At 36.0% G+C, this 12254-nt stretch overlaps 1 protein-coding gene across 32 annotated transcripts in view; it reads left to right on the top strand.

The window, feature by feature from the left end:
* RAPGEF2 (Rap guanine nucleotide exchange factor 2) overlaps positions 1-12254 on the top strand; it is a 181900-nt gene that overhangs the window by 82612 nt on the left and 87034 nt on the right. For all 32 annotated transcript variants that reach the window (XR_015286523.1, XR_015286524.1, XM_086887896.1 and 29 more), the window contains one exon: positions 10648-10723. Coding sequence is in view for 30 of the 32 variants with exons in the window: in XM_086887896.1 (XP_086744022.1) it covers positions 10648-10723 (76 nt within the window). In the remaining 2 variants the exon portion in view is untranslated. The remainder of the gene's footprint in view (positions 1-10647; positions 10724-12254) is intronic.

The following is a 12254-nucleotide window of genomic DNA, read 5'->3' as shown; positions in this document are numbered from 1 at the left end:
TTCAACAGTTAGTTGCACTTGTATTTTCTTTCTAAAATTTATGTTTTGGTTATAATATTAAAAAGCTGCTTTCTGAAATCATAATAAATTGCTTGCATACAAATGGAGATGTGGAAAAAAAATTGAGAACTCCTGAGAAGCTGAGGAGAAAATTATCTGTGTAATAAAATAAATGGTTATTTAAAAGTTAAATGTGAGACCCCTTACATTGGGGTATCTGCTAATGCTTACAGTGTTAATTATAGCTATCTGTCTGAAGAAAATTGTTGCTCTTCCACAGTTGATATTGCAGCTGGTGAGGTGTCCTATTATGTAATCTCTTCTTTCTGATTTAAGATTTCCTCTGATTCAAATTAATAGTACTTAAAGTTTTGAGTTTTATACAAACCTGCAAAACATCAAAGTCCCCTTCAGTTACATGGGAAAAAACTGCATTATAGGATTCTTGCTGAGGTCAGAAGGAAGACTGGGTTTGTTTTATGTGCTCTCAGAATCTCTGGACAAGTTTTTTAAGTGAAATAAACTGAAGTAATCTGATCATTGCTTACCTCAAAATAACAACAAAAGGAACAAAAATAGCACAAAGAATACCAAAAGGAGAAGTTATACCCATGTGGAGGGAGGGGACAGAGGACACTTCCTCTTCTTTGCCTCATGTGAACCTCTCAGGATCCAGACTTCCATAAACTTAATTTTGCTGAAGGACAATCTTGATGAGCTGAAGTAATGATGTTTACTTATGTATTTGGAGGACTGTAGAATAACTGAGAGGAATTAGAATTACTGTCTTGTTTCTTAGAATGATTCCACTATTGTAATTCTTCCACAAATGGTCTTTTAAACAAAATGTTGCTCCATATTGTAGAGGATTTAAAAATGTCTGAGAGTTTTCTTTCAGTTGATACTAAAATTTTCAAATGTTTCTGAAAAACAAATCTGCGGATATAAGACACGGTATAACATTTTAAGTGAGGAATAATTTATATTTCAAATTACAATATAAATAGCTAAACCAAAAATGTCACTACTATTCCACTGACGTACTTTGTTTATTCATTCACAAATATACAAATTTATCTTGAATACATCTGCTTTGTGCACTAATAGATTTATGGAAACTTGTTATTACTCGAGGTAATGTGTTTAGCTCTCCATGTGAATGAATTAGTTGTATTGAGTTAGGTGTGTGAGTGTGTGTGGAAAGTGTCAATATATATGGTCTTGTTTTACTTCTGAAAACCTAGATGACATGTCAAGTTATTTAAATAATTAAAAAAGACCTGGAAATTTGTAATACCTTAATTATGAAAGTCTCTAGGGGGATTTAAAAATGCTTATTATGTATTTTTTAACATAAAAAGTCTTTATTTAGAAACTAGCATCTAAAGTCTTTGTATGACATTGGAAAAATACTCCTCTGTTTTAATGAATTTCATGAATGTTAATAAGCCAAGCTGTGTTTAGACAAGGTCTTGCCTCTTAAGTAATGTTTTCCAACAACTTCTCATTCTTTGAGACCATTATGTAGATCTTGTGATGTCACAGTAATCTCCATGGCAACACAGGCGTCATTATCATGAAGTGTAAGCAAAGCTGTCTTTATTCAACCATCTATTTATTTATTTGTTTATTTGAAATAATAAGAAAAAAAAGTAGGTTAGGAAAAAAAACTTTAATCTTTGAATGTTTTCCAAGATAAAATAATATGAGAACTTCTAGTTTAAAGATAAAATAAGGATAATTTTTCCCAAAGAAGGATCTATTCCTAGGTGTTCTGATGAGGTACCTGCCTTCTAGCTTTCTGTACTAGAAATGTCACAAAGCTGCAACAAGCTAAATTTGTTGTTGCCTCTACTAGGTTCCAGTTTTGTTTGTTTATATAATCGTATAATTAGTCTATAAATATAGATCTTGAATTTAACAGAAAAATGCCATCAAAATGTTTCTTTTGTGTAGTATATATATGTGGTATTCTTGTCTGAAAAGTATTCAGGATCACCTGCTGCTATCAAGACCCTGAGCATCTACCCTTTGTACAGTAAATTTGCAAAACAGTTTGTTATTCTTAAAAGCGCTTTTTCAGATGGTGTTTTTAACCATTTTGCATCTTAATATTTTAGTTCTAATGTTACATTATGAAAAGAAAAAATGAAAAGTGACAAATGTGGAACTTTATACAATTAAGTTTTCTATCTAAACTAGTCAAACATGCTACCATATTCACTCTTGTACCAGGTAATATTTTAAAATTAACCTCACTTTTCAAAAGAGTAGTCTGTTCTAACAGAAAAACTCTGTGAAGTTCACAAAGCATATGTTTCAGGGCTGACTGAGGGGACTTTCTATGGAAGCAAACCTCCAGAATCTAGCTAATTTCAAATTATTCACAGTGGGTTTTCAGGAACTTCTTTTGAAGTGCTTTCAGTAGTCAGCTATAAATTAGCAGATTAATGCAACCTCTGATCTGGGTTGCATTTGCATAAGAATTAAATCCCTGTGAGTATTACGTAGATAAAGCACTATATCTGTCATCTGCAAGGATGCTAACAAAAAGCGTTCAAAATACTGAAGAGGTTCACTAAATTTTTCAGCTGGAGTTTAACTTCTACACATTTTTAGCAGGAACTATTTAAAGCATTAATTTACTACAAATGTGCTTATTCTGTAGTTTTAATATGGTCTGGTTAGTCATCAGGCATTCTCCCTGTCTGGCTTGCTGGGTTCTTTGCACCCTCCTGCTGCAGCAGCAGGGTTATTATCCTTGGCACCATGATTCCTCTTCCCCCACAGGCAGCGGGTGGTTTGGGTCCCAAGTCAAGCAAGGAGCTGCAGTGATGTCTGAGGCTTTCTTTTTCTCTTCTGAAACACTCCTCCCAGGTATTGTTGAGTGGCGTGTACTTAGCTGTGATATCGCAAGTGAGTCCCTTCCCTGACACATGAGCTGTTGTATCTGAGACTGTAAACATCTAAGCTATCATATGACATTGGATAAGCCTAATCATCCTTATCCATGGTATGCAGTGAGCTCATGTCTCCAGGATTTGCAAGTAGTGACAGCTCTGCAAATGCCTCTTCAACTTGCCAGAATCTCAATTTTCCTTTCAACTGAAAAGCATTTCTGTAAAGCAGCTGCTTGCCCTCGCTGAAAAAACCCCACAAAAAACTATAAATAGAGTTACAGTGTAGAAATTAAATATGTTAAAAGAAAAAAAAAAAAGCTAATCTAGTTATTATTTTGATATGCAGGTAACCACTACATTTAATTAAAAAGAATAGTTACTACAAGTCAAAAGCAGCTTGGGCTTCCCTTGCATCTTTACTTTTCCTAAAAGACAGGCACTGATTCAAATGAGACTCAAAGAAGTTGGCCTATATTATCAGATAATTTGATGTTCTGTATAATGATGCGTTGTGTTTTAGTAGACAAACTCTTGCTCTCATAGTTTCCAGTGTGCAGCTCTAAGCGTGGGGAAATCCACTGCTGCCTTCCCAGCTTGCCCCATCCCCAGTGGAGCGCTGCTCACGTTGGAGTGGCTCTGCATGCATGACGGGCTCGCCTTTTTTTTTCTGAGGGGTCAGGAAATGGCCACGCCAAATTTAGTTTTCATCAGAGCACTTAAGCGTTCCCCTGGGAATGGCTTGTGCATGTATACGAGCTTCTTAATTGTAACTTTCTTATTTTCCTTGGCAAGGATGGGTTGGGTGGAGGTCTGGGTTTCAGAGCACACTGATGTGAAACCCTGCTAAACCTAGCTTGGCTAGAATATACCGTGTGGAGGGGCTGATGCTTTTCATTCTGACCTGGACATACCAAAATGAAATATGATGGTTCTTAATGGAAAAGATGCATGAGGAGAAACTTGACTGAATCCCTTATTATCTCTCTAAATGGCAGATAGAAAATAGTCCCCATTTTGTTTCCCATCTAGACATCTACTTCCTCCTTCTCTATGTTTCATCAAGGAATTCAGTGTGACTGCTTTACAACTAAATCTAACTAACTGACATTCTGATGTTGTTGCTAGCTGAATGTTGATTATTACATCAAGATTTGAATTTGGGGTTTTTTGGAGACCAGGCATTCTGCTCATGTATGTTTCTGTGTCGTCAGATAATAATTGGTGCAGTGATGGAAAGCAGGTGCCTGCCATGACCTCCTCAGTCGTGGCACTGGCGTGAGGAAGTGGCGTGTGCAGGTGGGACATGCAGCACATGATCCATCCAATGGGATGGGGACTCCTCTCTGCTCTCATTGAGAACTGGAGGATAGAGGGAAGACTGGAAATGCAGTGGATAGCACTTGAATCTAAATGGTGATGGTAATAATAGCATTTTCAGGGTGAGGGCTACCTAAGAGCAAATGAAGACACTTTACGTAACTTCAAATTCTAAATATGCTTCATGCAATACCTTTGTATTTCATTTTGATAGTTTTCTCTGATTCTCCTAAATGTAGGTGTCAATTGAAGCAATGTAATTTTCACAAAAAGTGCTTTGAAGTATTGGGTTTATGTAACTTAAGATCCATTTTTATCATGAATATGTTAAAAGCTTGAGAAATTAAACTGAACTGTGCATAGCCTTGTGCTTACAGATTTATTCATATACAGTCTTGAAGAGATAAGGATTGGTTGCAGTGAAGGTGGAGGAAGGATAATGTTTACTTTAATCTCCATGTTTATTTAGATGTTCTGCACTGGCAAATACTGAACATCAGTGAACTTAAACCCATTGTACCGCTCATTTGAAAACTTCAGAACAAAGAAAGTTTTTGAATATCTCGATTTCTCAAGTTTTGGCATAAAATACTTCAATATTCATGCATTACATTTCTACTTTAATGATATTGTAAATTTTGTTCTTAAAAAAAGAAGCAAAATCTGTATGAACTTATTTTCTTGCATACATATACCCTGTAATATTCTAAGGAGAAAAAAGAAAATTTGCTACTTGTATTCTTCCTTTCATTACAGCTTGTCTAAATAGAATATTCTTTTTGATTCAGAGGAAGTGTCAATTAAATAGATTTTATTCTCAACCAGCAACTTTGTTCAAAATATTGCAATTACATATACATAAAACTATAATAGTATTATCTGCCTGAAGAATGTGCACCATAGAGATGACCATACTTTGTGGAGCTTTCTTTGGGAGACTTTGAAATAGTTTTACTAAAACCTTAAGCTAATGTAATGTAGGGAATATAAAAAAAATATATATAAAAGTTACAATTACATTGTAGAGAAAACCCTAAATTTTTGTCTGTGCTTTTTGCCAAATAACTGTCATTAGTGAAATCGAATTTTCCATGTGAGTGATCTTTGAGTTTTTAAGAGGGCAAAAGAAAAGGACTTAACACTGAAAAGCCTTTTCTTGGTGTTGTGGGGTTTCCTTCAGATTCTGCATCACTTTTGATGAATGCATTTACATTCCAGTGCTGAGAAATAACTTTCCATTTGGGAGCTGGGTTGACGTGAAAACAGGAATGTGGAGGCCCAGGGTGAGGGGACAGGGCTGAATGCTGATAGAGAAACATTCCCTCTTCAGTAGCCGCTGCCTCTCCTGCGAGCTTTGAAAAGAGCATCTGTGTGTGCGTGTTTGAGGATGTCTGGGGAGCCGGGGAAATGGATGGGTCGTGTCTGGAGAAAACTGCCTTGGCCTCCAATGTCATGATGATAAGGGAAAGAATAGAACAAGTCACCTCAATACCTGCAAGTTTTTGACTGTCTCTATTTGTAAGTGCTTATAAAAATCCATGTGCTGCTTCTGGCTTTAGATGTTTCATTTAATTGAAGTACTTTGATGTTTTGTTTTATTAGTAAATCTATTAAATTTGAAGGGGAATAAATGCAGACAGTGGTCCTAAATTAATCTGTTGTTGTTTGTTAGCTGCAGGCATATTTAAACTACTGTAGTTTCATAATAGAGAAGAGCTTCTTTAATGAAAACTGAGAGTGTAAACTTGGGGAACGTGAAGCCCTTAATTTTCATTTAAAACTTGTCTTCATAAGCATGAAACCTGAGAACTGATACCTCTGTTCTTTAGCCAGCTATGTATGTTTTCAGTATAACAAGTTGTAAGCTGAGAAATGTATGTAGTAAGATACACTTATGGATAAGGGAACTGTCATCTCTGATCAGTGTAAATTCAATTTAAGAATGCATTAAAAAGTGAATGAAATTGTAAACTACTTACATGGATTAAATAACCTGCTTTTAATACATAGTGAGAAAAAACAGATTTTTTAATACTAATGACTTTACTGGGAAATAATGCTTTTGAATAGTCAAGTAGGAAATTAAACTTCTGTCAATTGTTTAAAGGAAGAAGTATAGTTAGGAAGAAATTGCTTGGGGAAAATACCTGGCTGTCCACTGTAAAGTGGATTCCTGTAAATAATATTGTTTTTATATCTTTAGGCTGTTGTTTATGTTTGGATTGTTTTTCTTTTGGTTTGGTTTGTGTTTGTTTGGTTTTTTTTGTTGGTTTTTTTTTGGGGGAGGTTGTTGTTGTATTTAAATTAAAGTAGGTTTATATTCACATCATGCATTCAGTATCCCTATGGGAATGCAAGTACTGTGATAGAAAAGGACTCCAGAAGTGAAGTTATCTCTAGGACAGGTACTGAGGAGAGCATCTGTGAAGCTTAATACTTGGGGAACTTCAAGTCAGAGCTTATGTGGTAGCAGGGAAGAAAAGTGTTGGAATAGCTGCTGCAAAACAAGGTTCTCTGGGGAATTCAGGTGAGGCAGCAATATCCTGCCCAGGCAGCCCTTCTGGCTATCTAAATTACTGTTATAATATCTGCATCCCATATTGACAGCTACAGTTACAAATATTTAAAGTGCCTTTAATTTGGTGAAATTCTCTTATGCACACCAATTTAGAGAAAATAGTTGCAAATCTGTGATTCTTTCAGGTGTAACATTGACTTAGTAGTTGCAAACAAGCTGTATTTAGGAGTTGAAATTAATAAGGTTTAATAAGACAATTTTGGCTTAAATTATTAAGGAATGGTATGATCCAAATGTGAAGTATATATCATGTAAAATTATCTTCTGCATTTTAAAAACAAAAATGGGATTTAAGCATAAACTCTGCATATGCACAGGCTTATCTCACCCTACAATAAGAGAAGAAGTAAATTTGTTAAGTCCTTAATCTGTTGAAACCTGGTAATGAAGGCTACATTGTAATTTAGCTAGCCAGTACTCATGCTGACTATTTTGTGAGAAATCTGGGTAATCAAACTTACTTTCTGTGGAAAGTCTGGCATCAAAATTTTGTAAAGAATATTGTTTAGTCAAAGTTATTGAAATAGAGCTGATATTAAGAAGATAATCTTTTAGTTCTTCCATTGAAACTTTATGTGCTTGGCACTGCTGCTGTGTGATACCTCCCACAAGCCAGATTACGTGGCTGCTTTGTGGTTCCTTGCATGAAGTTCTTCTGCTGATATTTCAGAGAATCACAGAATGGGAAGGGACCTGAAAGATAATTCTAAATCCCCTGCTGTGGGCAGGGACATCTTTCACTGGACCAGGTTGCTCGAGAGCCCCATCCAACCTGGCCTCAAGCAATTCCAGGGATGAGGCATTGAGAGCTTCTCTGGGCAACTTGTTCCAGTGCCTCACATTCTTATAAAGTAGAATTTTATAAAAGGTTTTACATTTTGGACTTTTTTATCAGCTCAGTAAACAGACTGTATCATGTGTTAGGTATTTGCTGCTTCTTGTTGCATGCTAGTGTTTCAAATAACATGTTTTCAATTAAATTGAGTTTGTTTGATGGCTTCCTCTACCGAGTGGATAGTACCTGCAGGTAGGCATTTTGGAGAAGAGTGTCACTGGAGTAATTTTTTTTTGTCTTTTAGTTTTTCTCTTGTGGGAAACTCTGATAAATTAATGTGATAAGATACAACTTACTGAGTTTGATGTCAGTTTTATGAATTGAAACAGCAGGACTAGCAGTGCCCTAAGATGCCAGTTGTTTCTCAGAGCTGCATGTCAAACAAGAATGAGTGTGGTTCTGCAAGAGATGGTCTGCACTACTCCGATGGACGTTTTACCACAGTCATAGACGGGCAATTCTGAAGTGCCCAGATGCAGTAACAAGACACGAACAAGAAAGTTCTCTCATTTTCACTGATTATGTGAATTCCTCACTGGTGGTGAATTTTCACCAGAGATTGGAAGTCAGGAGGTTTAGCCGGTGTGGCCATCTGAGAACTGCAACACTTGAAAGGTCATTTAACTTTCTTGTGCCTTGATTTACTTGTCTTCTTTCTTACAGCACTTCACAAAGTTTAGAGAGCTTGTTTGCAGCCTGAAGTGCCTTGTGATCTTTGGTCAAAGATAATACATATACATGTGATGCACTGTCTGCTCTGATAAATTTCATGCTGTCATAGGAGTCTGAATAGTCCAGGAATGGCGTAGTTGTTTGCCATGAGAACCAGTGTGTTACTTGGGGGCAGAAATCGGGAATTTTCTTCATAGTAACTGAATTCATGCCTTCTATCTTAATATGTTGACTACCTGCTCTCTGGTGCTAAAAGGTGAAATCTAAACAAGTCATTCTAGAATGGAAAAGCACATCCAAAACACAGCTTTTTGTTTTTACTGTGTTTGCTAAAGCTGGAAACCTTTGCATGTCAGCAGTGATTAGCAACAGACAGAATTTTTAAGTTGATACTTACAGACAGCAATAGAGGAGGAAGAAAGGTGGAGTTGAAAAGTCTATATGCATTTTCTGTTGAAATGAGTACTTGTTCTGAGGCTACAAAAATGTGTTGTCAAAAATACTGCAGTATGTGTTTTCTAAGTGGGAAGAGAATATTTCTGTGTGTTTCCAAGTAGAATATCAAATAAGTTGACTTATTAACCACCTTTTTTTGCATTTTTGTTTTTCAATCAATGAGTTGATTTGCTTTCTCTTTCTTTATTCCTCCTTTCTGCTTCTAAGGAAGAACTGTGGTATGAATCAGGCTATTGGCCAAGAAAATAAGTTTTGACACTTGTACAACCGTTTAATGAATCAGTACAATGGTTTAATTTTCTGGTGTCTTTAAGAGTAGTTGAAATTTTATAAAATTCGAGATGGTATTGTAGAGTAAAGAGCACTGTGTTTTGTTGCTGGACTGTAGGATGAAGCATGTGGTTGCCTCCAGGAAAATAAGCATTTTGTCCTGAGACTTCTTTATTGAATATTTCTTTTCAAGAGGCCTAGTATTCTGGAAAATTTTTTCTATTGTAAAAGTCCCATGTACCATTAAATGCGATTATTATTTTGATGAATAAGCACAGCTGGCATTTCTTTTCAATATCTGACTGCCTTCTTTTTCAGCCTATAAATGTGCTGTTGTCAAGAGATTAGCCTTTGGGGTAGCAGTTAAATTGTTCATTTCTACTAATCGCCGGGCAGGACAGGAGCATAGATATGAACTGGCTAGATAGACTGTTCTGAATGATGTGTGAACTGCAGTTTGTGAGTTAGGAAATACAGCTTAAAACAGTTATCTTTCACAAACACTGTAGCTTCAGTGTGTTACCACATGCCAGTACTGATTAAAATTCAGATGCTACAGTTTTGTTGAGTTCAGGTTGTTTTTCAAGGTGTTGCCCTGGGGGCTTCAGACAGGAAGGCTTCCCATGTCTGTTGCATAGTGCCAAGTAGTAGAAAGGGAAAAGCCAAAGACTTACATTGTCTCTCAGCTATTTTAGGGTGGATTGGTTGCAGCAGACCTAAAGAGGGGTCGTGCAGTTGCAGTAGTTTTGGTGTCTGTCCTGCCCTCCAGTCTGCAGTGGGAAAGATCTGGCATTCTTACCTGGAGGAAGAATTGCACACCCCTGAAGCAAACTGTAGCTGGCTGCTTTTCTTCCTCTCTGATGGTCTGTGATTAGGGATCTAACTGTAAAGGTCCTGGATTTCACTGAATCATGTACTGGTTCTCTGCTCTCCACCTTTATATGTGCACTTTGAGGATTCTTTGCAGTGAACCCTGCAGGTGCACAGTTCATCTAATACAGGCAGAGCACTCCAGAAACCGAAATAAAAAACTCCTCAGTTTTTTCTTACAGGGAACAAAATAGTATCATGTTTAATTATTGCACTGTGATGAGAATATCTCATGAAAGGGCAGAACAACCTTTTGTCCTCATCTATTTAATTTGGGAATTCACTCATCTTCCTTATTTTATTAATTCATTTTAAGTAGAAAAGAGCTAATTGAGGTTGATCAGCCTTTTAATTCTTTCTTTGGTATGCCAGTTAGCTTTTGGTAAAGAAATGCAGATAGCTTAGGTAACTTAATACTGTAATGCCAGGAGATACTAGATCAAACTCTCTAATGCATTTCAGAATCAACTGTGCCTCTTCAGTAGACAGCTCTTGATTGACACTTGTTTTGGTGTTAATAGACTTATTTAGCAAATACTCTTAGGAAACCATGTAAATGCAAAATAGACAGCTCTCTGTGTCCTTGGGTCTCAGTTAATTGTCAAAGGACATATGCACGAAACTTGCATTGTGCACAGGTATGTACATTTTTTTTTCTGCTTTACAATATCTGGATAAGGTGTAAATATGCTTATGAATTCTGTTACAGCTCTGATTCCTTTTCTAACTGAAATATTTTTGTTTTTCAGTTTTGGCAAGCGTTCTGCCGGCAGCTTCAGACGTGGATGTGAATGCATTGTTTTAGAGCCATCTGAAATGATTGTGGTAAGAATATTTTCAGTCAGTTTGTTTCAAATTTTACAGACCAGCTTTTAACACTTCAACTACCAATAAGACTTATGATTTTCTGGTTTCAACATGATCTTTTTATAAATAGAAAATGTCATACCTATAATTTATATTGTTATCACATTTACTTTTTCAGATTTCTTGTAAAAGTAAAGTTTTTTCCTGCTAGAGTGGCTTGTGTTTTTTTTTTTTAAGCAGCTTTATTATTATTGGTAAACATAGGTGCTTTAAAGTATTAGTGTCAGGTTAGTTTAAGTAATTAATGTTTGAATTAATTTTAATCTCAACCATCTCAGGTTTTTAACAATAAATTTGAAGGTTTTTAAATTCTGCCAATCTTCCTGGGTGAAGGTGAGGGTATTTTGTTAGCAGCATCTTCTGCAGTCCAGTGGTATAACATTGTCACTGAGGGTTCACAGGCTTATAAGTTTCAGTTGTCACCTCAGGGCGCATCATCTGAACAAATGCAAAATCAATGGGCTAATTTATTTTTTTTCTCTCTGTCACAGAGATAGAGATCAGTTCATAATATAGGCAAGACAATTAGCTAAGCCATATAGATAGCTTAAATATAGACTGTGGCACTAACCATTTATTTCCTTAAAAGTAATAGTTTCTGTAAAACTTACGGAAACTCGGGAAAATGCGGTGTTACTTTAGGATTGTACTTGTTTGTTACCAGTTTGTGTAACTCGGATCTCACCATCTGGGAAACAAGTTTGTTGTCCCAGTTTTGTTCTCAAGAAGTATACAATTTCACTGGTTGTACCAGTGTGAATGTCTGTCTTTTTCACACATCTCTCATTCTGAGGGATGGAATTGAATAACGGGAATTGGTTGAGTCTCCCTCTATAGCCAATGCTGTATAGGGATATATGTGATTTTTTTCTTCATTTCCTTGTTAGTCTCAAATAACTCGAGTAAGGTTTCTATTAGTAGAGTGAACACAGAAGAGATGTTGATTTTCAGCCAAATTTCTGCAAAAAGATCATTGTCTTTCAGGCAAACCAGAATTATTAGTTCAGATACTTTCATGGCAGCATACTGTTGTGTAGTAAAGTGGTCTTCAAATTCTATAGACAGTGAAACTGAGAAGACAAATTTTATACTAGGATATTTCTAATAGGTATTTTTTATTCTCCCTTTTGTTGTTTTGAAGTGGTTTTTTACACATAAATCCAGTCTACTAGAAATCCTTTTATGCCTTCAAAATATTTGAAATAATAAAGCCAGTCCTGCCTGAAGAGTGAAGCTTTTACTATAGATTGGTTAGGTAAGATGCTGAATAAATGTCAATAGGGAAACAGGCAAGTGTTCTCTTCTACCAATTTTCTTTCTGTAATTTATTGATGGTGCAATGTTTGTATTTCTGCAAGTGTGAGAAAGGGGTGTGGAAGGGAGAATTTTTCTTCCGTCATTTTTGGAAAGTGATCGCATTCAGTGATCCTTTTCATACTAATGTTCTATTTTTTTATTTTTTTTTAGTAGTGCTGAAGTTTTTTCACTT

The sequence above is a fragment of the Cyanistes caeruleus genome, chromosome 5, assembly GCF_971803275.1.
Source record: "Cyanistes caeruleus chromosome 5, bCyaCae1.hap1.1, whole genome shotgun sequence".
Classification (NCBI taxonomy): Eukaryota; Metazoa; Chordata; class Aves; order Passeriformes; family Paridae; genus Cyanistes; species Cyanistes caeruleus.
The sequence above is the reverse complement of the archived record's forward strand: the minus strand, read 5'-3'. Positions and strand labels throughout refer to the sequence as shown.